At 38.3% G+C, this 26,957-nt stretch overlaps 1 protein-coding gene across 1 annotated transcript in view; it reads right to left on the bottom strand.

Annotated features, from left to right (window-relative positions):
* The window catches only part of nvy (CBFA2/RUNX1 partner transcriptional co-repressor nervy), a 140,884-nt gene extending 130,059 nt beyond the window's left edge, over positions 1–10,825 (bottom strand). Inside the window, exon 1 of the mRNA XM_089096043.1 lies at positions 10,737–10,825. Within this exon, the coding sequence (XP_088952169.1) occupies positions 10,737–10,825 (89 nt within the window). The remainder of the gene's footprint in view (positions 1–10,736) is intronic.
* Between the last annotated feature and the right edge of the window lie 16,132 nt (positions 10,826–26,957).

Below are 26,957 nucleotides of genomic sequence, written 5' to 3'. Positions count from 1 at the left end.
TGTCAGTAGTAACCTATCTAGTACTTTGAAAGGGTCAAGAAAAGGGACAAGAAACGGGACAAGATAATAGTGTATACAATATGAACGGTACATGAAACGGGACAAGAAAACCCACGCCTTTGACACTATAGTTAGACATTGAAGCATGTTGTGAAACAATTGGGGAGATTACGTTCAAAGAGAGTGAGTATCCTCTCACACCTATACTTCCTTGGCACATTTTCAGCGCATGTACTCGTGGATACCTTTCCAAGCAAAGTGATTAAACATGCTTTTACAATCGGAATTGTTTGATTGACATTTGCAAAAAGGGGTAATTAGTGAATGGATAATTTTTTAACATGAAATCTCTGAATAAAATACTTTTGGAGGGATGGGATGATGGGAGCGAGGTGTCTTAGAGTACTTAGAATGGTGTTATTTGGGGAGATTACGTTCCTTGGCAGCTTTTCAGAGCATGTACTCGTTGATACCTTTCCAAGCAACGTGATTAAACACGCTTTTACAATCGGAATTGTTTGATTGACATTTGCAAAACAGGGGTAATTAGTGATTGGATAATTTTTTAACATGAAATCTCTGAATAAAATTTGTTTGGAGGGATGGGATGATGGGAGCGAGGTGTCTTAGAGTACTTATAATGGTGTTATTTGGGGAGAATACCTTCCTTGGCACCTTTTCAGAGCATGTACTCGTGGATACCTTTCCAAGCAACGTGATTAAACACGCTTTTACAATCGGAATTGTTTGATTTAAATTTGCAAAAAATGGGTAATTAGTGATTGGATAATTTCTTAACATGAAATCTCTGAATAAAATATTTTTGGAGGGATGGGATGATGGGATCGACGTGTCTTAGAGTACTTATAATGGTGTTATTTGGGGAGATTACGTTCCTTGGCACCTTTTCAGAGCATGTACTTATGGACTTTGCTTGCCTTATGTTCCTTGACACCTTTTCAGGGTATGGACTTATGAATTTGGGTGGATTATGTTCCTTCCTGTGCTATTTGGGGAGATTACGTTCCTTGACACTTTTTCAGGGCATGTACTTATGGATTTGGGTGGATTATGTTCCTTCCTATGCTATTCTAAGGGCTTATGTTCCTCCCATGCTATCCTATAGCGCTAAGTTCCCTCCCCATGCTATTCTAAGGGCTTATGTTCCCTCCTATGCTATTCTAAGGGTTTATGTTCCCTCCCATGCTATTCTAAGGGCTTATGTTCCCTCCCATGCTATTCTAAGGGATTATGTTCCCTCCCATGTTATTCTACGAGCTTATATTCCCTCCCATGCTTTTCTTGGAGATTATATTCCCTCCCAAGCTATTCTAATAGCGTATATTCCCTCCTATGCTATCCTAATGGTTTATGTTCCCTCATGTGATATTCCAAGGGCATCTTCTCCATCCCATGCTATTCTATAATACTATGTTCCTTCATATGCTATTCTAAGGGTTTATGTTCCCTTCCATGCTATTCTATAGCGCTATGTTCCTTCCTTTGTTATTCTATGAAACTTTTACACATGATTAAACACGTTGTGAAACTACGTGCTATTTGCTTATGTCTCGCTGATTCCATTCCAAGCAAGCTGGGATTCCCCTCCGGTTCCTAAACATTGCAAAAAAGCTGGCAAGCATTTTTACATTCAACCATACATTCATGCACTTAGAGTGGCGCGCCACTCTAAGTGAACCTAGATCAACCCAACTTTTAGGATATCTCTCTCACTATGACTCTGTTTGTGTGTCGTGTCTTGTGGCACGCCACTCTAAGTGAACCTAGATCAACCCAACTTTCTGGATATCTCTCTCACTATGACTCTGTTTGTGTGTCATGTCTGTGCGTGTGTCGTCTCAATGTGTGTGTCATCTCTGTGGGTGTGTCGTCTCTGTTTTGTGTCTTCTCTGTATGTTTGTCGTCTCTGTGTGCGTGTGTGTGGTCTCTGTGTATGTGTCGTCTCTGTGTGTGTTTTGTCTCTGTGTGTGTGTCGTCTCTGTGTCTGTGTTGTGTCTATGTGTGTGTCGTCTCTGTGTGTGTGCGTGTCGTTTCTGTGTGTTTGTCCTCTCTGTGTGTGAGTCGTCTCTTTGTGTCTGTCGTCTCTGTGTGTTTGTGTCTGTCGTCTCTGTGTGTTTGTCCTCTCTGTGTGTGAGTCGGCTCTATGTATGTGTGTGTGTGTTGTCCCTCTATGTGTATCGTATCTGTGTGTTTGTCGTCTCTGTGCGTGTGTCGTCTCTATGTGTAAGTCGTCACTTTGTGTTTGTCGTCTCTGTGTGTGTGTGTGACCTCTCTGTGTGGGTGTCGTCTCTCTCTGTGTGTGTGTGTGTGTGTGTGTGTGTGTGTGTGTGTGTGTGTGTGTGCTGTCTCTATGTGTGTGTGTCGTCTCTATGTGTGTTTCGTATCTCTGTGCGTGTCGTCTCTGTGGGTGTGTCGTCTCTGTTTTTGTGTCTTCTCTGTGTGTTAGTCCTCTGTGTGTGTGTGTGTGTGTCGCCTGTGTGTATGTCTCGTCTCTGTGTGTGTTTCGTCTCTCTCTGTGTGTGTGTGTGTGTGTGTGTGTCGTTTCTGTGTATTTGTCCTCTCTGTGTGTGAGTCGTCTCTTTGTGTCTGTCGTCTCTGCGTGTTTGTCCTCTCTGTGTGTGAGTCAACTCTGTGTGTGTGTCGTCTCTGTGCGTGTGTCGTCTCTGTGCGTGTGTCGTCTCTTTGTGTGTTTCGTATCTGTGTGTGTGTCGTCTCTTTGTGTGTGTGGTCTCTATGTGTTTGTCGTCTCTCTGTGTGTGAGTCATCTCTCCATGTGCGTCGTCTCTGTGTGTGTTTAGTCTCTGTTCGTTTATCTTCTCTCTGTGTAAGTAGTCACTTTTGAGCGTGTCGTCTCTGTGTGTGTGTCGTCTCTGTGTGTGTGTGTGTCGTCTTTGTGTGGGTGTCGTCTCTGTGCGTGTGTCTTCCCTCTGTGTGTTGTCGTCTCTGTGTGTGTGTCTTCTCTGTGCGTGTGTCGTCGCTATGTGTGTGTGTCGTCTCTGTGGGTCTGTGTGTTGTCTCTGTGTGCGTGTTGTCTCTGTGCGTGTTGTCTTTGTGTGTGTGTCGTCTCTGTGAGTGTCTCGTCTCTATGTGTGTTTCGTATCTGTGAGTGTATCGTCTCTGTGTGTGTGTCGTCTCTATGTGTGTTTGTCGTTTCTGTGTGTTTGTCGTCTCTTTGTGTGTGTCGTCTCTATGTGTGTATCGTCTCTGTGTGTGTGTCATCTATGTGTGTGTGTGTCGTCTCTGTGTATGTGTGTAGTCTCTGTGTGTGTGTAATCTCTGTGTGCGTGTCGTCTCTGCGTGTGCGTGTCGTCTCTCTCTAAGTGTCGTCTCTCTCTGTGTGTGTGTGTGTGTGTGTCGTTTCTTTGTGTGAGTGTCCTCTCTCTGCATGTGTTTTCGCTATGTGTGTGAGTGGTGTCTGTGTGTGTGTGTGTTGTCTCTGTGTGTGTGTTGTCTCTGTGTGTGTGTATCGTCTGTGTGCGTGTGTCGTCTCTATGTGTGTTTCGTCTGTGTGTGTGTGTGTGTGTCATCTCTGTGTATATCGTCTCTCTCTCTCTGTGTGTGTGTGTGTGTGTTTGTGTTTTTGTGTCTGTGTGTTTGTTTGTATCTCTGTTTGTGTGTTTTTGTGTGTGTGTGTGTGTGTATATTTGTGTGTCTGTGTTTGTGTTTGTGTTTGTGTGTGTGTGTGTGTGTGTGTGTGTGTGTGTGTGTGTGTGTGTGTGTGTGTGTGTGTGTGTGTGTGTGTGTGTGTGTGTGTGTGTGTGTGTGTGTGTGTGTGTGTGTGTGTGTGTGTGTGTGTGTGTGTGTGTGTGTGTGTGTGTGTGTGTGTGTGTGTGTGTGTGTGTGTGTGTGTGTGTGTGTGTGTGTGTGTGTGTGTGTGTGTGTGTGTGTGTGTGTGTGTGTGTGTGTGTGTGTGTGTGTGTGTGTGTGTGTGTGTGTGTGTGTGTGTGTGTGTGTGTGTGTGTGTGTGTGTGTGTGTGTGTGTGTGTGTGTGTGTGTGTGTGTGTGTGTGTGTGTGTGTGTGTGTGTGTGTGTGTGTGTTGTGTGTGTGTGTGTCGTCTCTGTGTGTGTGTGTGTGTGTGTGTGTGTGTGTGTGAACATCGATGCTCAAGGTAAAAGTTTGAATCAAACACTTTTAGCATATCGAGTGTCCTTACTGAAAAACTACTGCATTAAAAAAAAAATTACATTGATCATACGACCTAAATTATTTCATCAGGTACGCCGCCAGTACTCATAAACGATCCTTTTGAAATTCTGCTAACAACATCGATTCTCAAAGTAAAAGTTTGAATCAAATACTTTTAGGATATCGAGTGTCCTTACTGAAAAACTACTGCATAAAAAAAATTAAATTTATCATACGACCTAAATTATTTCATCAGATACGTCAGCACTCATAAACGATCCTTTTCAAATTCTGCTAACAGCATCAATTCTCAAGATAAAAGTTTGAATCAAACACTTTTAGTCTATCGAATGCCCTTACTTACAAACTACTGCATTAAAAAAAAAAATTAAATTGATCATAACGACCTAAATTATTTCATCAGATACGCCAGCACTCATAAATGATCCTTTTGAAATTCTGCTAACAACATCGATTCTCAATGTAAAAGTTTGAATCAAACACTATTAGGATATCGAGTGTCCTTACTGACAAACTACTGCATTAAAAAAAAAATTAAATTTATCATACGACCTAAATTATTTCATCAGATACGCCAGCACTCATAAACGATCCTTTTGAAATTCTGCTAACAACATCGATGCTCAAGGTAAAAGTTGGAATAAAACACTTTTAGCTTATCGAGTGTCCTTACTGAAAAACTATTGCATTAAAAAAATAAATTAAATTTATCATACTACCTAAATTATTTCATCAGATACGCCAGCACTCATAAATGATCCTTTTTAAATTATGCTAAAAACATTGATTCCCAAGGTAAAAGTTTGAATAAAACACTATTAGGATATCCAGTGTCCTTATTTAATAACTACTGCATTAAAAAAAAATTCTCATGCGACATGAATTAGTTCGTCAAAGACAGGTCAACATTCATAAAATATCCTTTTGAAATTCTGCTAACAACATCAATGTTCAAGGTAAAAGTTTGAAACAGACACTTTTAGCATATCGATTGTCCTTAGTAAAAAACTACTGCATTAAAAAAATAAATTAAATTTATCATACGACCTAAATTATTTCATCAGATACGCCAGCACTCATAAACGATCCTTTTGAAATTCTGCTAACAACATCGATGCTCAAGGTAAAAGTATGAATCAAACACTTTTAGGATATCGAGTGTCCTTACTAAAAAACTACTGCATTAAAAAAAATTCAATTGATCATACGACCTAAATTATTTCATTTTCTTGTAGGCGTGAATGTATGGTTGAATGTAAAAATGCTTGCCAGCTTTTTACGCAATGTCCGTGTGTAACTCTAATGTCACAGGCTTGACTATATGGTTGAATGTAAAAATACTTGCCAGCTTTTTTCGCAATGTCCACCTGTAACTCTAATCTCACAGGCGTGAATGTATGGTTGAATGTAAAAATTCTTGCCAGCTTTTTTCGCCATGTCCACGTGTAACTGTAATCTCACAGGCGTGAATGTATGGTTGAATGTAAAAATGCTTGCCAGCTTTTTTTGCAATGTCCACGTGTTACTCTAATCTCACAGGCGTGAATGTATGGTTGAAAGTAGAAATGCTTGCCAGCTTTTTTCGCAATGTCCACGTGTAACTCTAATCTCACAGGCATGAATGTATGGTTGAATGTAAAAATGCTTGCCAGATTTTTTGCAATGTTTAGGAACCGGAGAGGAATCCCCGCTTGCTTGGAAAGGTATCAACGGGACATAAGCAAATAGCACGTAGTTTCAAAACGTGTTTAATCACGTGTAGAGGTCCCATAGAATAACATAGGAAGGAACATAGCGCTATAGAATAGCATGGGAGGGAACATAAACCCTTAGAATAGCATAGGAACGAACATAGTGCTATAGAATTGCATGGGAGGGAACTTAAATCCTTAGAATAGCATGGGAGGGAACATAAACCCTTAGAATAGCATGGGAAGGAACATAAACCCTTAGAATAGCATAGGAGGGAACATAAACCCTTAGAATAGCATGGGAGGGAACATAACCCCTTAGAATAGCATGGGAGGGAACATAAACTCTTAGAATAGCATAGGAGGGAACATAAGCCCTTAGAATAGCATGGGGAGGGAACGTAGCGCTATAGAATAGCATGGGGGGAACATAAGCCCTTAGAATAGCATAGGAAGGAACATAATCCACCCAAATCCATAAGTACATACCCTGAAAAGGTGTCAAGGAACATAAGGCAAGCAAACCCATAAATACATGCTCTGGAAAGGTGTCAAGGAACGTAAAGTACCCAAATAGCACAGGAAGGAACATAAAGTATGCAAATCCATAAGAACATGCTCTGAAAAGGTGCCAAGGAACGTAATCTCCCCAAATAACACCATTATAAGTACTCTAAGACACCTCGCTCCGATCATCCCATCCCTCCAAAAATATTTTATTCAGAGGTTTCATGTTAAAAAATTATCCAATCACTAATTACCCCTTTTTTGCAAATGTCAATCAAATAATTCCGATTGTAAAAGCGTGTTTAATCACGTTGCTTGGAAAGGTATCCACGAGTACATGCTCTAAAAAGGTGCCAAGGAAGGTAATCTCCCCAAATAGCACCATTATAAGTACTCTAAGACACCTCGCTCCCATCATCCCATCCCTCCAAAATTATTTTATTCAGAGATTTCATGTTAAAAAATTATCCAATCACTAATTTTCCCTTTTTTGCAAATGTCAATCAAACAATTCCGATTGTAAAAGCGTGTTTAATCACGATGCTTGGAAAGGTATTTACAAATTACAAGTACATGCTCTGAAAAGGTGCCAAGGAACGTAATCTCCCCAAATAACACCATTATAAGTACTCTAAGACACCTCGCTCCCATCATCCCATCCCTCCAAAAATATTTTATTCAGAGATTTCATGTTAAAAAATTATCCAATCCCTAATTACCCCTTTTTTGCAAATGTCAATCAAACAATTCCGATTGTAAAAGCGTGTTTAATCACCTTGCTTGGAAAGTCATCCACTATTACTTGCTCTGAAAAGGTGTCAAAGAACGTAATCTCCCCAAATAACACCAGTATAAGTACTCTAAGACACCTCGCTCCCATCATCCCATCCCTCCAAAAATATTTTATTCAGAGATTTCATGTTAAAAAATTATCCAATCACTAATTACCCCTTTTTTGCATATGTCAATCAAACAATTCCGATTGTAAAAGCGTGTTTACTCACGTTGCTTGGAAAGGTATCCACGAGTACATGCTCTGAAAATGTGCCAAGGAACGTATTCTCCCCAAATAACACCATTATAAGTACTCTAAGACACCTCACTCCCATCATCCCATCCCTCCAAAAATATTTTATTCAGAGATTTCATGTTAAAAAATTATCCAATCACTAATTACCCCTTTTTTGCAAATGTCAATCAAACAATTCCGATTGTAAAAGCTTGTTTAATCACTTTGCTTGGAAAGGTATCCACGAGTACATGCTCTGAAAAGGTGCCAAGGAACGTAATCTCCCCAAATAACACCATTATAAGTACTCTAAGACACCTCGCTCCCATCATCCCACCCCTCCAAAAAAATTTTATTCAGAGATTTCATGTTAAAAAATTATCCAATCACTAATTACCCCTTTTTTGCAAATGTCAATCAAACAATTCCGATTGTAAAAGCATGTTTAATCACTTTGCTTGGAAAGGTATCCACGAGTACATGCGCTGAAAAGGTGCCAAGGAAGTATAGGTGTGAGAGGATACTCACTCTCTTTGAACGTAATCTCCCCAATTGTTTCATAACATGCTTCCATGTCTAACTATAGTGTCAAAGGCGTGGGTTTTCTTATCCCGTTTCATGTACCGTTCATATTGTATACACTATTATCTTGTCCCGTTTCTTGTCCCTTTTCTTGACCCTTTTCTTGTCCCTTTCAAAGTACTAGATAGGTTACTACTGCTGTCCCTTCCTTAACGCCTAAATCTTTACGCTAAATTTTGACTCTGTTTCACAACTTTTTTTTTTAAAACAATAAAAAACATTAGCGTAAAGAGCGAGGGGTTTCACATACGGAATAGTTTCTATTCGTTTTAAGTTTTAATGTCGCTCCTTACTTTCAGTTAAAAAAAACTTGTTCTTTTATTTAATTTCTGATCGTTTTTGAATTAATGAAGCTTTGATTTTGGCTTACCGTACATGAATAATTAAAACGAATTTACATATTAATTTTACTTTTTTTTGTAAATGGCTTTCTCGAAATTTTGTTATGACTTAACTTACGAATTAACTTACGTAACGAACTTCTATATTCGTATATTTGCATTACGTATATTAGGGAGTTCGACCCCTAGTCAATATCTCGCTTTTTACGCTAATGTTCGAATTTAGTTCCGATTCTTTAAGAATGAACCCTTAGTCACAAATGCCATTAATTAGAATAAATAGCTCTGATGAAAGAACAAAAAAAACTCTAGCGTAAAGAGCGAGTTAATGGTTAGGGGGCGAACCCAATCATATACGTAATAATTTCTGTTCGTTTTAAATTTTGATGTTGCTCCTTACTTTCAGTTGAAAAAAATTGCTGTGTTTTTATTTAGTTTCTGATCGTTTTGTTTTTAAATAATGCTGAGAAATCCGGCGCCCCCTTCATAGCGATTTCCCTTCCTCCCATGAAAACTTCCTCCATGGAAATATCCTCCACGTTATACCTGGTCCGACCCCCCCCCCCCCAAAACCAAAAAATCCCCCTGAGAACTTCTGTATACTTCCCAATAACCAATACTATATGTAAACCACAGTTTATATAATTAGCAGTATGATCTTTCCCTATCTCACCCATTATAAAAACCCGGACCGAGTGCTCCAGAGAACGTATAAACATAAGCGACATTAGATCTTTTCACGGGTAGACAAGTCAGATCTCTCTTGAACGCGAAACTTGGCTTCAGCGTTGGAACACTAATTTTGAAGAAACGAATTTTAAATTAATTTATTCCAATACATACATGAAAATTGGTAATTAGTAGTGCAATGTTATTATTAGATATTTTTTGGAATTAAAAATAGGTTTCGAAGTCTCAAGCTGGTTTCAAAGGCATTTTGAGAAAGTTTCTGCCAAAATACGTGTTCCAGGGTAATTGGACCGCTAATGGCAGATCAAATGAGAGGAGCTGTTTGTACGCGGCGATATATATATATATATATATATATATATATATATATATATATATATATATATATATATATATATATATATATATATATATATATATATATATATATATATATATATATATATATATATATATATATATATATATATATATATATATATATATATATATATATATATATATATATATATATATATATATATATATATATTACGAAAACTTTACGAAAAAGAATGTTTTTTTTTTAAAGTTAAGTAAAGGCAATATTAAACTTAAGATCAGAAGAAATAGAAACCTACAATAACTCAAACTCAGGACGAACAGAAATTATTATTAAAGAATAAAAAAGGAAAGGAGAATAATTGGTATGGCTGTAACACTGCATATAAAATTATATAAATGTATATATATTGGGCTGTAACAATGCAAAAGATAAATATAACATTGGTTTAAGAATGGAAAAAAAGACAAAGAATGAATTTTCAACGATAATCAAGTAAAAAATAAGTTCTATTTGAACAATGCCATAACGCGATGACATTTGATTATATTTGGCGCTTCGCATTGATATTTCAGTTTTAAAAGTTTTATAAATTTTTTCTTAAAGGAAAATTACGTGATGGGCATGAATGTAGACTTGCAGCTACATTAAGTATAGTCAGTTCCACTCTTCACATATGTTTATTGATATTGGTTTGATTTTTATTGTCTGTCAGGGCCGTATCCAGGATTTTTGTTCAGGGGGGGTTTTACTAATTTTTGACTTTTTTTTTGAGGGGGGGTTACTAATTTTTGACTCAGTTTTCGACTAATTTTACTGATTTTTACCTAAGTTTTACTAATTTTCGACTTATTTTCGAGTCGGTCAAAAATTTCGGGGGGGGGGGCTCAAACCGGGTAACCCCCCCCCTGGATACGGCCGTGTTGTCTGTTGTAATGGTGAGCTCATTAAGGTGATAATCAAACACAACTTTTAAAAAATCTTGCCCCTTTGTTAAAAAAAAGAGATAATCAAATATTTAAACTACTAAAACTAAAATAATTACTTGCTAGTTTATTTTTCTTGATAGGTACGTCTCTCGATACCGTGGCAACTTATCTACTAAGGTGTGCCCCCCTAAAGTAGTCTAAAGTAGTGTAATTAACCTAATTAACGCAAGTTTGCATTAAGTAAACTAGCTCCTAACGTAAGTTTATCGGATCAACCTATTTTGCGCCCCCCCCCCCAAAAAAAAAAATCCTGGATCTGTCCCTGAAACCATCACACCTATTCCACCAGTTATTAGAAGAAGAAAAATTCCTTATTTTCACAAATTTCATCAACCCCCCGCCCCCGTTTTTTTAAAATCCTACATAGGCCAATCAGTTGAGTCCACTGTATATAAATAATAGATTAAATCATAATTTGTATATAAATTAAGTCATACCTGTGAGATGGGACAGTTGCAAACCACTTGGCCGGCTCACCAAGTTTTTTTCTGCTTTCGCAATTACGAAAAATGCACTTTCTAACCATGTCTCATTGATTGACGCGTACAAACTAATCCATAAGTGCACAAATAAGTGGGAGGAGCTTTTTGTTCGCACCAAGAATGAAGAGCCAGAAATCATCTGCGGTAAACTTACAGCTAATTATATAAACTGTGATGTAAACATTGGGCAAAGTTTATAACTTGCAGACCTTCCTCCGGGAACTTTGGGGGATTAAGTCATCCTCAAAGACATAGTTATTGTATTTTTCGACCAGGCTGAACAAAATGGCTATCTCTAAATTTTGATTGGGTGACTTTGGGAAAAAATGAGCGTGGGAGGGGGCCTATTTGCCCTCCATTTTATTGATCACTTAAAGAGAACTAGAACTTCTAATTTCCGTTCGATTGAGCCCTCCCGCGACATTCTAGGACCACTGGGTAGATACGATCACCCCTGAAAAAACAACAACAAATAAACACGCATCTTTCTTCTGGAAAAAAATACAAAATTCCTCATGTTTGCAGATAGGAGCCTGAAACTTCTATAGTAGGGTTATCTGATACGCTGAATCTGATGGTGTGATTCTCATTAAAGTTCTATGAATTATAGGTGGTGTTTCCCCCTTTTTTCGAAAATAAGGTAAATTTTTTCAGGCTCGTAACATTTGATGGGTAACTTTCATCAAGTAACTAAACTTGATAAAACTTATATATTTGAAATCAGCATAAAATCTAATTCTTTTGATATATCTAGTGGTATAAAAATTCCGTTTTTTAGAGTTTCGGTTACTATTGAGCCGGGTCGCTCCTTACTTACAGTTCGTTACCACGGACTGTTTGATGAGAGCTCAATAAAACTAAAGAACTGACTGTTGAGTATTAAATTCTGATTGACTAAATATTTAGAACGATGATTGGGGAAGGGGCAGCTCCCCTCATATACGGAACAACTTTTTTTTGTTTTAAGTTTTAATGTTGCTTCTTACTTTCAGTTGAAAAAAATCTTTTTATTTAATTTATGACCGTTTTTAAAATCATATCCAGAAATACCCTTCCTACCCCCCTAAAAATCCCTCCCCAGAAGCTCCTCCCGACGTAAAATTCTCCTCGTGGAAAATGATCCCCGCAGAAAATACTCCCAAAAAAATTTCTGCATACTTCCCAATAATAAATACTATATGTGAATAATGGGCAAATTACTCAACTTGCAGCCCCGTTCCCAGGGACTATGACAGTCATGTCATCCCCAAACGCACCGTTATTGGGCCTTTCAACTATGCTTAATCAAATGTCCATCTTAAAATTTTGACCAGATGTCTTTGGAGGAGGAGCGACGTGGAAGGGGAACTAGTCACCCTCCAACGTTTTTGGCCTCTTAAAAAGGGCACTAGAGCTTTTTATTTTCATTTGAATGAGCCCTCTCCCAACCTTCTAGAATAATTTGTTCGATACGATCACCCCTGGTGATATTTAAAAAAAAAAAAAAAAAAAAAAAAAAAAAAAAAAAAGCACGCAACCGTGATCTTTCTTCTGGAAAAAATAATGTAAAATTCCACTTTTTATATAGGAGCTTGAAACCTCTTCAGTAGGGTTGTCTGATATGGTGAATCTGACGATGCAATTTTCATTAAGATTGCTTGACGTTAGACTGTCGTTTTCAACAACCATGCAAATTTTCTCAGGCTCGCAGCTTTTGATGGGTAGTACTACTCTTGGATTTTGAATCAGCATAAAAAGCCAATTTTTTTTATGTAGCTATTATTATCAAAATTCTGTTTTCAAGAGAAAATGAAAATTGAGCCGGGTCGCTTTTTATTTACAGCTCGTCACCATGAACTGTTTGACAAAAAAAGATTCTAAGGTGCCCTAATTTTAAAATGATAGGGCACCAAAAGGTATCCTATTATTGTAACAGCAATATTTCTGGCCAATCCAAATTTCAACAGGATATATCATTCTTACCTTTCACCGACATACTTTTTCATTTGAGTTTTCTTTCATGATCAAGGAAGGGATTGTCACTTCCCTTTATCTTTTGGTGAAAACACCAAAAAGGGTATTTTCGAAAATCTTCCAGAATCGGCAACCCTGATAGACAGTTTTATACGTCACTTGTGGAGTCGTTTCCCCAAAATGTCTGCTTAAAAATCTTAGATACCCCTGGCCAAATATCCGTAAAACCCTGAGCTCAACAATGCGTAAAAAAAACCTACCTTTCTTTGAAGATTTATATATGAATCATTCTGTTTAAAATGAACAGTTCTTAATAAGCTTTGGCCCACATCCTTGGGGTTTCACGGATTTGGCTGGTTTTGGTGACATTCTTTTTTGATATTATGTAAAAGAAAACTTTCCGACAAAGGATTTTTTTTAACAAAAGTAAAGACCATATTAAATTTAAGATCAGAAGAAATAGAAATCTACAATAGCCCAAACTCAAAACGATCAGAAAGAACTATAAAAGAATGAATGAAACTAAAAACGAACAGAAATTAAATAAACAATCATAGCAAACAAACATACAATATGTACTAATATTAATTAATAAATAAATCTTAAAACAAGCGAAATTTGAACTTTATATGCGGCTCAATATTGAGACGGGGAAAAACAACTAAAAACAAGAGTTTGGGTATTGTCTCCTTCTCTCACCGTAAAAGTGTAAAACCTACGAGGGGGAGGGGGTTCGGCCATGGAGGCACTGCCCATGGTCAGGTCAGTTCCAATGATTTTTGGAATAAAATATGGTTAATAAGTTGTTTGTTTTGGGTAGGAGGGGTCTGGCCATGGAGGAGGACCAAGGGTAAGCTCCCAAAATTTTTGGAACAAAATATAGTTAATGTTTTTTTTTTTGGGGGGGGGGGGTCGGGCCATGGAGGGTGGACCAGGGGTTAGATCCCATGATTTATCATAGATATTTTTTCGGAAGGGGAGATCGGGTCATGGAGGATCAGGAAACAGGTCCCCCCAGGGCATAACATACAACGCTTGCCCCTAGACTCTGGGGGGCTGTGTTGACCATGGAGTTTTGGTTATCTGATCTTTAGACTTATTTTAAACAAATGGCTAACTTTAAAATTTGATCGGATGGATTTGGAGTAAAGACAACAGGGAGCTAGTTGCCCTCGGTCCCCTTTGAATCTTAAAAAGAGAACTAGAACTTTCAATTTCCCATAGAATGAGCCCCTCCGAAGTTTATACAACCACCCCTTCCATAAAAACCTTACTTGCCCCGGGGCATAAGTTAAAACCTTCCCCGTGCTCTGGGGGAGGGGGGGTATATTGACCCATAATCTTTTGTTATCGGATCCTTGGACTATTTCAAAGAAAATGGCAATCCCACTATTTTGATTAGTTGTATTTGGGAGAAGAGGGCGTGTGTCTGGGGAGGGGGGGGGTAAAAATCCCAGATCAGTATTGACTCTTAAAAAGGTAACTAGAACTCTCAATTTCCAATCAAATGAGCCACCTCTGAAGTTCATGCGATCTTCCCTTACATGAAAGTCTTATATACACCCGAGACATAACCTACAACACTTGCCCTTAGGTTCTGGAAGAGGGAGGTTGTCGACCCTGGAGTTTTTTTTATGTATATATAAACTATTTTGAATAAAACGGCTATCTCAAAATTTAAATCGGATGAATTTGGGGAAAAGGGCCTTGGAGGGGGGGGGGGCTAGTTGCCCTCCGATCTCTTTTCACTCTTAAAAAGGGCACTAGAAATTCCGATTTATAATCGAATGAGCCCCTTCAGAAGTTTGTACTACCATCCCTTCCATAAAAACCTTATATGCCCCGGAGACATATTTCACAACACTTGCGCCCGGTTCTGGGGGGCTCTGTTACCCCAAGAGTTTTTATTATATTATCTTTGGTCTATTTTGAACAAAATGGCTATATAAAAAAATTGCATCCGGGTAAAATATGGTTGGTGGGGGGGGGGGGGCGAGTTGCCATCGGATTACTTTTGATGCTTAAAAAGGGAACTAAAACTTTGAATTTCTAATCGTTTAAGTTCACTCCGAAGGTCATATGACCACCTCTTTCACAATAACTTTATATGCACCGGGGATAAAGTTAAAACCCTCCCCGCGAGTTCTTGGGGTAATACCCCCCCAACCCCCCGAACCCTCCCCGGATAATACCCCCGGAACATCTACACATGCAAAATTGAGTAGGCAATGAGAAATAAGACAAATAAAAATAATTTCCTATAGGAATTCTGTCAAATTTCCCCAGTCTAATATTTCCCCTGGAAAGTTCACCAGGGGATGGGCAAATTTATTAAACTTAGACATATCCCAAAAATATCGGGGGGGGGGGGTCATTTTATCTCCAAAAGCATAGTTTTAGGACTTTTCAACTATGCTGAACAAAGTTACCTATCTAAAAAATTTTATAAAACAATCTTGGGGGAAAAGGGCGTGGGAGGGGGGTCAGCTGCTTTCCAATCTTTTCGGTCATTTAAAAAGGACACTAGAACTTTTAATTTCCGTTCAAATGATCCCTGTCCCGATGTTCAAGGACCATTGGTTCGAAACAATTAATCCGTATATGAAAGGGCCTGTCCCTTACTCAACACCTCGCTCTTTACGCTAAAGTTTGACTCTGTCTCACAACTTTATTTTTTTAAACAATAAAAAACTTTAGCGTAAATAGCGAGGCGTTGAGGAGGAGACAGCCCCTTTCATATACGGAATAATTTCTGTTCGTTTAAGTTTTAATGTCGCTCCTTACTTTCAGTTAAAAAAAACTTGTTTTTTTTTAGTTAATTATTAGGTAAAGACGATGGGTGCCTTGAAGATGTTAAAAGTAGAATAGCCAAGGCACAGGGTGTTTTTTTACAATTGAAAAAAGCTTAGAAGTACAGGAAAATAAGTGTACTCACCAAGATTAGAATATTGGAAGGTACAGTGATGACAGTGGTCAAATACGGTTCTGAAGCATGGGCGAAGTTCTGAAGCATTAATTAATTTTGAACTAAATGATGGGTTTGGGGAAAAAGGGCGTGGGGGGCTAAATAACCTTCGATCTCTTTTGACTCTTTAAAAATGAACTAAAACTTTTTATTTTCAATCAAATGAGCCCTCTCTGAAGTTTATACGAGCATCCCTTCTATAAGAACAATATATATCCCCAGAGTATAACTTAGAACGCCTTTCCCTGGGCTAATTGGCCTTCGATCTCTGTTGACTCTACAAAAGTGAACTAGACATTTCAATTTTAAATGAAATGAGCCCTCTCTGAAGTTTATACGATCATCCCTTCTAGAATAACCATATATCCCCCCAGGGCATAAATTACAACGTTTGTCCCCGGGCCCTGGAAATTTTGTCAACCCAGAAGTTTTAATATCTGATGTTTGAACTATTTTGTATTTAATTTGATGTTATTTATGGATTAAATTTTTTTTTGATGAATTTGGGGAAAAGGGCGGGGCGGGGGGGGGAAGTTAACCTCCGATCTATTTTGACTCTTAAAAAGTGAACTTAAACTTACACTTTTCAAACAAATGAGCCCTCTTTGAAGTTTATACGACCATCCCTTCCATAAGAACCATAAATGCCCCCAGGGCATAACTTACAACGCCTGTCCCAGGCCCTGGGGGTTTTTTGACACCAGAGTTTTTGTTATCTAACCTTTTAACTGTTTTTAACAAAAGGGCTACCTCAAAATTTTTATTTGATCCATTTGGGGGGAAAAGGACGTGGGGAGGACTAGCTGCCCCCCGATCCCTTTTGACTCTTGAAAAGTGAACTGCAACTTTCATTTTCTAATCAAATGAGCCCTCTATGAAGTTTATACGAATATCCCTTCCATAACAACCAAATACTCCCAGGGCATAACTTACAACGCCTGTTCCTGGGCTCTGTGGGGTTGTGTCGATACCGGTGTTTTTTTTCAATCAGAACTTTGAACTATTTCTAACAAAATGTCTATTTCAAAATTTTTATTTGATGCATTTGGGGTGAAAGGGGTGGGGAAGTAGGCTAGCTTCCCTTCGATTATTTTTGACTTGGAAAAAGTGAACTAGAACTTTCAATTTCCAATCAAATGAGCCCTCTTTCAAGTTTATACGAGTATCCCTTACATAAGAACCTTACATGCCTCCAGGGCACAGCTTACAACGCCTGCCCTCGGGCTCCAGTGTTTTTTAATCTAAACCTTGAACTATTTCTAACACAATGTCTATCTCAAAACTTTTATCTGATACATTTGGGGAAAAGCGTGCGCGGGGGGGGGGGCTAGTTTCCCGCTTATAAATTTTGTCTTATAAAAATTTATCTATAACTTACAATTTCCAATCAAAAGAGCTTTCGTAGAAGTTTCTAGGAGCATCCCTTCCATAACAATTTTATCTGATGCAATGGCTACCTCAAATCTATCAGATGTATTTGTTGAAAAAGGGATTGGGAGGGGGGCTAGTTGCCGTCCGATAACCTTTGACTCTTAAAAAGAACCTTAGAGATCTCGATTTCCAATTAAATGAGCCCCTTTTGAAGGTTATACGATGACCCTTTCTATGTGAAGTGCCTCTTGGAAAAATAAATGGAGTGTGGGGGAGGCTAGCTGCCCTCCGATCACTTTTTACTCATAAAAAGTAAATTACAACTTTCAATTTTCAACCAAATTTGCCCTCTATAAAGTCTACGTGGGCATCCCTCCCTTGCCAACCATATATGCCCCCAGGGCCACAATTAAAAAGCCCCCCCCCCGAGCCTGGGGGCTATTTTGAAATAAAAGTTTTTGTTATATGACCTCTGAGCTAGTCTTAACAAAATGTCTATCTCATCATTTTCATCTGATGTATTTAGGGCGTGGAGAGGCGGTGGCTAGTTGCTCTCCAACCTCTTTTGAATCTTAAAAAATGAACGAGAACTTTCAATTTCCATTCAAATGACCCCTTTCCGAAGTTTATACGAGCATCCCTTTTGACTATTAAAAAGTGAGCTCGAACTTTCAATTTCCAATCAAATGAGCCCTCTCTGAAGTTTGACTGAGCATCCCTTTCATAAAAACCATATATGCCCCAGGGCATAACTTACGCCTGCCCCCGGGCCCTGGGGGGTTTTGACGACACCTGAGTTTTTGTTATCTGACTTTTGAACAATTTTTAACTTAATGGCTATCTCAGATTTTTATTGGATTTATTTGGGGAAAAAGAGGTGTGGGGCGGGCTAGTTGCCCTCCAATCTCTTTTGACTCTAAAAACTGAGCTAGAACTTTCAATTTCCAATCAAATAAGCCTTCTGAAGTTTTTATGAGCACCCCTTCAATAAGAGCTATATATTCCCCCAGGGCATAACTTACAACGCGTGCCCTCGGGCCCTGGGGGGCTGTGTTCCCCGAAGTTTTCGTTATATGGTCTTCGAACTATTAAAAAAAATGGCTATCTCAAAGTTCTTATCGGATGGGTTTGAGGAAAAAAGGGCTTGGAGGGGGGGGGTGGGGGCTAGGTGCCCTCCAATCTCTTTTGACTCTTAAAAAGTGGAATAGAACATTCAATTTCCAATCCAATGAGCCCTCTTTGAATTTAATAAGAGCATCCCTTCCATAAGAGCCATATATGCCCCCAGGGCATAACTTACAACGCCTACCCCCGGGTCCTGGGGGGCTGTGTCGACACCGGAGTTTTTGATATCTGAACTTTGAACTATGTTTAACAAAATTTCTATCTCAAAATTTTCATCTAATATATTTTGGGCGTGGTGAGGCGGGGGCTAGCTGCTCTCCAACCTCTTTTAAATTTTTTAAAAATGAACGTGAACTTTCAATTTCCATTTAAAAGAACCCTCTGTGAATTTTATACGAGCATCCCCTTTAAATATTAGAAAGTGACCTCGAACCTTCAATTTCCAATAAAATGAGCTCTCTCAAAAGTTTTTACGATCATCCCTTTCAAAAGGGTCATATATGCCCCAGGCCATAACTTACAACGCCTGCCTCCGGGCCCTGGAGGATTGTGACGACATCTGAGCTTTTGTTATCTGACTTTTGAGAAATTTTTAACTTAATGGCTATCTCAAAATTTTTATTGGATTTATTTGCGGAAAAAGGGGCGCGGGGGGTAAGTTGCCCTCTAATCTCTTTTGACTCTAAAAACTGAACTAGAACTTTCAATTTCCAATCAAATGAGCCCTCTGAAGTTTTTAGGAGCATCCCTTCAATATGAACCATACATTCCTCCAGGGCATAACTTGTAACGCCTCTCCTCGGGCCCTGGGGGGCTGTGTCTTTCCCGGAGCTTTTGTTATATGGTCTTCGAACTATTTAAAAAATGGCTATCTCAGAGTTCTTATCAGATGGGTTTGAGGAAAAAAGGGTGTGGAGGAAGGGGGAGCTAGGTGCTCTCCAATCTCTTTTGACTCTTAAAAAGTGAACTAGAACTTTCAATTTCCAATGAAATGAGCCCTCTTTGAAGTTAATAAGAGCATCCTTTCCATGAGAACCATATATTCCCCCCGGTCAGAACTTACAACGCCTGCCCCCGGGTCCTGAGGGGTTGTATCGGCCATAGAGTTTTTGTTATCTTATCTTTTAACTCTTTTTAACAAAAAAGCTATCTCAAAATTTTTATCGGACGCATTTGGGTAAAAAAGGGTTTAGGGGGGGGGGGATCTGATTGCCCTCCGATATCTTTTGAAGCTTAAACAGTGAACGAGAACTTTCCATTTCCAATCAAATGAGCCACCTCTGAAGTTTATACGAGCATTCCTTCCATAAGAACCATATATGCCCACAGGGCATGACTTATAACCCTTGCCCTGAAGACTGTGGGGGAGTGTCCTGCTCAAAGAGATAATTTCCAAAACTTTCAACTACGTTGAACAAAATGGCTATCTCAAAATTTTGATTGGATGTCTTTGGGGAAACGGTGGGCGTAAAAGGGATGTTAGTTGCCTTCCAATCACTTTCGACTATTAAAAAGAGAACTCTCCATTTAAATTTCCAAATTTCAATGAGCCCTTTCTGAAGTTTCTGCGACAACGCTTCGCTTTCTATAAAAACCTTATAAGCCCCCAGGGCATAATTTAGAACGCTTGTCCTGAGGGCTGTGGGGGAGTATCCTCCTCAAAAATAATACAGTACTGAGTGGGAATTAAATTTCCTAATTTATGCAGAGCATTTTTAAAAGCTAAACGCTTTCCAGGTAAAACATCATCACAGAGTAGATTAGGTTGCAAAATGTGATATTCTTCGTTTAATTAAAAACGATCAGAATTAATTAGTTCATTATAAATGGGGCTTAAATAGGTTTCTCCCGTGTCTCTATTGAGAGCTACCTTTCAGTGAATGTACTTTTTTGTCTCAACTGCCTCCCTGAGTACTTGGATGAGACCTTTAACAGGGGCAATATTGCAACGGGGCGACGGACTGTATTTAGTACTGTATTGTACTGTAATAGTACTGTATTTTTTATTCAATTACCCTTTCACCGTTACATGGAAAGGGCCGTCAAATTTTAGTTGTTCTTTGTTTTAAGGTTTGAAATTTCTTTTATAGTATCCTTGGATTTTTATTAGCCAGTGTGGTCTCAGAAATTATTTATATTAATTTCGCACTCAGAGAGCACTTTGCCAGAGTTTTAAAGCAGCTTTACAGCAATTTCCCGATCAGTAAAGTGCGTGACAAATTTGTTTAATTGGTAGTACCATAAAGGTTTGCAGCCAAACTGTATCATCTGGCAGCCAGAATGAAAAGTCAGTCAGTAAAATGACTACCCACTAGGTAAAATTGACCACCCCCTCAAAAAATTTGTCTAGAAATGCCTCTACCTCTATGTATATATTTTTATGATTTTCAAGCATTAATTCTGCGTGGACTATTTTAATACAAACAGTACGAACCTCGCCCAAAAAACAGAAAAAAAAACCAGCAAAATATATGGTCAAGTTAGAAATAAACTTCTGATTAACAAAATAAGGCAATGTTGAAAAAGGAGAGGTTATTAAATATTTACAAAATAAATATATCTCATATAAGTAAAGTCACTATCATAAATAGACACGGGTCCAAGCCTTTTGAAATGTGGTGGGGCTCGGAAAATTACCCGGGAGATTCTTTCCTAATCTTAGAAGAGGATCTCTCCCTGTGTGTAGCTATTGACATCTAGGGGTTGCCCATTTCCCACCACCTGATGTACTTCTTAGGGTAGTACGTGCGTCGCACAGTTCTGTCACGCTTGGCCCAGTCGCTCAACGCTTGGTACAGTTTCGCCACGTTATGCGCCACATTATGCACCACCTGGTGTACGTGATTCCTGAAACTGGGTGATTCTTTGATTGTCATAATGACGATTTGGCTTAGCAAATAATGCTTGAGAACATAGAGATCAAACTTTTAACACGCTCGCGAATTAAGGAAAACAAATGTCACCTTTTTTTTACTAATGAGATCATTCATATCTTCCAGGGATGATGGCATTAAATTTTAAGAGTCGTGGAAAGTTAAACGAAGTCTTATTGAACTTCCAATTTTACAATCCACAACAGGTTTATAGCTTAAAGCAAATCCGGCTGCATGAGAACCCGTCTCAAAAGATGCTTTTTGCCCCCACGTTTCAAATACTCGAGCAGTATTTTAAAATTGTGGCGACCAAAGTCGTCAATAAACATGTAAAAAAAAACCATTTCTATGTAATTTTCTTCACATTAAAAAAAAAGATTTAATTTTTTTCCCAAAATATGATTGCATCAAATCATAGGAGTCGTGGAAAGTTAAACGAGGGCTTATTGAACTTCCAATTTTACAATCCACAACAGGTTTATAGCTTAAAGCAAATCCGGCTGCATGAGAACCCGTCTCAAAAGATGCTTTTTGCCCCCACGTTTCAAATACTCGAGCAGTATTTTAAAATTGTGGCGACCAAAGTCGTCAATAAACATGTAAAAAAAACCGTTTCTATGTAATTTTCTTCACATTAAAAAAAAAAGATTAATTTTTTTCCCAAAATAAGATTGCATCAAATCATAGGAGTCGTGGAAAGTTACAAGGTGGCGCAAATCCCAATTGAACAATCCAGTGCCAATTTATGGTTAAAAACGAATTAGCGTGCATGAGGGTCCATCTCAAACTTTCAAAAGGTACTCTTTGCCCAAACAAGATTTACGTTTAAAGTATTTTAGCAGTATTATTATAATTGTGGTGACCAAAGTCTTAATTAAGATTGCCCCCAAAATAGAAATTTACGACTTTTTTCCTTCACAAATACTGTCAAAATTTATAGAGCCGTTTATAAATAAGAAACAATTTAGTTACTGACATGATTTTTTATCCAGGAAGGATTACAGAAAGAAAGTGACCTGAGCGACAGGAGCAGATGAGTATTCCCTCAGCTCTTTTTCTCAAGAGTGCTTTAACTGTCCACATTATGAGTAAAAACAGAGGAGATAGGTCGACAAAACAAACTTCCCCTAACATTTTATTGGAACCAGGTGTTAGGTGCCGATCTGAATTGCTGAAATTGCTATACTTCTAATAATGATGAAGTTACACGATACATCTGAGATGAAAGTACGGAGATTGACTTGAGTTTTACATACTATACCACCTGCCACAAAGCTTTTCAGGGGAAATACGTCTCTTTTAAAATACCTGCAGTTAAATCTTGACGTCTTCAAAATATACTCAGCACAATGACGAATTTTATACAAAAAAAAAAGAAAAGAAACCTACACATGATTTAGCTAGGAGGAACGACGGTCCCCGGGCCCAGCCTCAGAGAAGGGCAGAAAACTAAGTTTTTTTCTATTTTGTTTACTTTTTTTGTGTAGTGATGGTGGGGTGGGTTACAAAACTGACATTGTACTCGGGTGCTGAAAACCTACGCCTCTATGTTGAAATCTCATTAACTCATTGAGTTTCTAACAATTCTTCAGAAATGATTTGGATGCAACTAGATAATTAGTTTAGAGTAGCCCCTCCCTCCATTTTGTTATCAACATCAGATGTTACAAAATATGTCCCCTGGTTATTTACATCATAAATTGCAAAGAATTTACACTGAGAAAACTACTTTTCTCTAAATGCACACCCCCCGATCAGTCTGAACCCCCCCCCCCCCACGTATATCCTGAAAACCTTCCCAACAAATCGTACTATGCATCAGGGAGGAGCACCACCCCCTCCTATCCCCAAATTTTAACGTAAAGCTTTATTGAAACCATTTTAGAATGTGACAAATATAACTATTCAGTAATTGTAAGTCTTTTATTCAATAATTGTCTTTCAAAACAATTCAAGTAAAAATCTGAAACTTGAAACCTCTCAACTGAAACATTCAACATTTCAGTTGAAACATTTCAACTGAAAGAGTTACAATTCTGTCATACAAGAGTTGAGTAACAGCAATCGTTCTTGAAGCAATAACAATCTTGAAGAAAAATTTAAACTCTAGCGCGGGAACCATAGAAGCGGGTGGGGACAGCACCCGCACCTACACTGCATGTAGGGTCTAAATACATTCGTTCAGAATACAGGTGATGATGGAGTAAATGGTGCTAGTGTCGAAAAAACACCAGCGTCATCTAAAATTTGGCATTTCTTGGCATTACTTTCAAACTCAGCAATTGTGTTTTTTTCCAAAAAGTAAGATTACACCTATTTAGCACCTACATTGCACGTAGGGTCTAAATACGTTTGTTCAGAATAAAAGAAATTATGGAGTAAACGGTGCTAGTGCCAAAAAACAACACCAGCGTCATCTAAAGTTTGGCGTTTCTTAGCATTACTTTCAAACTTTGCAAATGTCTTTTCAGAAAGTGAGATCACACTTATTAATACCCTAATTTTGCCTTATTATTACACTGAAAAACGCCAAATGCTAGATAGGAACGGCGATTTTCCGACACTAGCGCCGGTTTCCATTCTTATATCTCACCCCATACTCTTTGGTGCTCTCTTAGAAAGTTGAAAAATAATGACCAATCAGCAATTACTGCTACTAGAATTGTTGTTTTTTTTATGCTAATTCGACATATTGTTACCCATCAAAAGCTACGAGTCAGAAAAAATTTATCTGGTTTCGGAAAAGGGGGAAAACTCCCCCAATAAGTCAAGCTATCTAAATCAAAATAACATCATCAGATTCAGCATATCCAAGAGCCCTACTATGGAGTTTTCAAGCTCCTATGTCCAAAAACGTAGATTTTACATTTTTTTTTGCCCGAAGAAAGATCACGGATACGTGTTTTCTTTCCCAGGGGCGTTCATCGAACCAAAGGTCCTAGAAGATCGGAAGAGGGTTCATCCAAATGTAAATAAAAAGTTCTAACGTCCTTTTTAAGTGACCAAAAGGATTGGAGGACAACATGACCCCTCCCATACCCTCTTACCCCCCAAAAGACATCCGATCAAAATTTAGAAATAGCCATTTGATTCAGCATAGTTGAAAGGTCCAATGAATATACTTGTGAGGATGATATGACTCCTAATAGTCCCTGGGGAACGGGCTATAATTTACACAATTTCCCCATTGTTCACATATAGCATTCGTTATTGGGAAATATACGGACATTTTTTTGGCGGAACAGTCAGAAATTAAATTTGAATAACAAGTTTTTTTTAACTGAAAGTAACGAGCACCATTACAACTTAAAACGAACAGGAATGATTTTATATAAGGGGGGCTGAACTTTAATACTTTAGCTTTAAGAGCGAGGGTCAAGGAAGATACAGCCTCCATCATATATAGGCCGCTCGAAAAAGGGCTAAAAACACCTTTTTTCTCCAGACCAGCCCGTAAGATCTTGGGCCAAGGAAACCGCCCTGGATGCAAAATTTACGTTAAGGGCACAGGCCCCAAAACTGTTCTCTGATTAGCTTGAATCTTCTATAAGAAACTCATTGGTTCAAAACGGGCCCCGGTTTGCACCCTCCCCGAAATAATACCTCAAAATTGAGGTCCAAACAAAGGACACAACACTTTTTTCTGATTGGCTTGGAATTTCCATGGCTCTGTGTCTCGGCTATGAGGAGTAGGGGACTGCGCGTTTCTTATGGAAAGGATATTAGTGGAACCGAAAACGGATGAACAATCTGGTTGTCCCCTGGTGTTGAAATTTACATTCCCCAACCTAATATAAAAAAAAATGATTTGAGATTAAGGTACCCGCAAAAATCGCCCAAAAAGGCTCCAAAAAAAATTCTGATGAGCTTTTTTTTCTGACATGGCTTTCTTAAGGTTTGTGAAAGCAGTAGCTCTTATTTGTGGTAATTTCTACTCGTTTAATTCGCTTTAATTTCTATTCGGTTTTGGATCTATTCATCACTAACAGCAGTACATACTATCTTTGTGGTGAATGTGATTAAGCATTCATTAATTTATTTACTAATGTGATTCCACTTATGCATAATACTACTACTACTAACAACTGACTGCAGGACCAATCCGTATGAGGGCAACACAGCTAGGCAAACTCATTGTCCATCCCAAACTATTCAAAGCCTCCCTCTTTACACCCTCTTAAGAAGTTCTGATTTCCCTTAAATTTTTCCTTACATCCTCCCACCCCCATTCAGGTACTACCGGCTTTTCCTTTAGCCGACAAGGACGATCTTTGGCAATCTGTCATCCTTCATCCGTTGAACGTGTCCTAGCCATCATCCTTTCTCTCATTATAGCCCTAGAAAGCAGAATTGAACCAAATTTTGCTTACATCTGTAAAGTATTTAACATCAATTCTAGAAACTTTTCCGGGTATCTCATTTCTTAGTTAGTTGGGGATTTATGTGTCAACGATACCGATCCAGGGGGGAGCTCTTGGGACTAAAGCTAGTCGTGGGAAAGTGGTCGTTCCCAGGCCTGGAACTTCCGTTCCAGGAAGGTTACATTCTTCGCTCATTTCTAAAGACAGTCCATCTTTCGCCTCCGTCGTAGCTAGTTGTTCTTGTGCTACCTTATTTTCTCTATGTGTATTCTCACGTTATTTAATAAAGACCATGTACCAACGTTTATCGTCTATCTTTGGAATTTACGTAAACCATTACATCTGCCAATATAAAAGGGCATATACAGTCGACGTAAATAGAGGTTTACAGAGTGGTGGCAAGCGGTTAAGACTAGTGGAGCATATATCACTAGGGGAAAACCTCCAAGTGACATTTGAGTGACCGTTATAAGTACTTACGACATCTTACGCTACATACTGGCAACATATTGAAGAGCTATTTCGCCCGCTACCAAAATTGCTTGTGATATTGAACGGCAAATACTACAAAAGACTGATAAAAAGGCATCGAAATGTTATGAGGTATTGAACTTTTTTCTATTCAAAGCGCCTTCTTGAGAAACACTTTCTTTTAAATGAACATTTTGAAATAGGCTGTTACACAATGCCTAATATGGATTTCCTCGCGATAGCTTCTACATACTAATTCAAATTTCTACAACTGAGAGTCTCCGGTTGATTTCTACCTTCACTTAGCCATTCTACGTTTGGTGTGTTTTTTTACATGATTTTATACAGTCGACGTGTGATCTACATTTGACAGTTTCCAAACAAAATTTAACATTGTGAATTCGATAATCGAAAATTAATTCTCAATTGTGACTCCATTTGACGCTAGTGATTTAATTGAGACCAACTGCAATTGGATGTAAGACAGACGACCTTTCGTAAGTGATTTAGCACGACTAAACAACCCAGTAAATTTTATTAGACCCTTCTTGTTAAAGGTGAAGTATATTGCCCAAAACCTGGCGTCCGTAATTAAAGAGCTGTGTTTAAAACAAATATTTAAATTTTTAGAATAACTGCTTTTCAAATTTTAATCTCAATATGTCAGTTTTTATTCCTATTCTCGATCCGGCGGAAACTGGATATAACAAAAAGGTTGCTTTTGATTTTGTAAAACAGTGGAGGGAGATGGCATATTTCCACCTCTTTTATTTGACTCAAATGATCCTGATTTCGATCAAGATGAACTTTATGATTACCTTCAAAAGATCAAGACATGGGTCCCAACAAACCCTCCAACTCCCCTGAGAACCACCCCAATTAATCCTCCAATAGAACAGCCTCAACAGTCCCGAGTAATAGGATCGCTAATTGACCCTTTTTTTTAGTAATAATGCCACTCACAAAGTCAGAAAGTGGAAAATTAATTAAGTTTGTTACAAAATTTGTTACAAAGTTACAAAAATTGAGTTTGTTGCAAAGTTACAAAAATTTCAGT

This window comes from Artemia sp. Qi Xiang Cuo, chromosome 10, assembly GCF_049724085.1.
Source record: "Artemia sp. Qi Xiang Cuo chromosome 10, ASM4972408v1, whole genome shotgun sequence".
NCBI lineage: Eukaryota > Metazoa > Arthropoda > Branchiopoda > Anostraca > Artemiidae > Artemia > Artemia sp. Qi Xiang Cuo.
The sequence above is the reverse complement of the archived record's forward strand: the minus strand, read 5'-3'. Positions and strand labels throughout refer to the sequence as shown.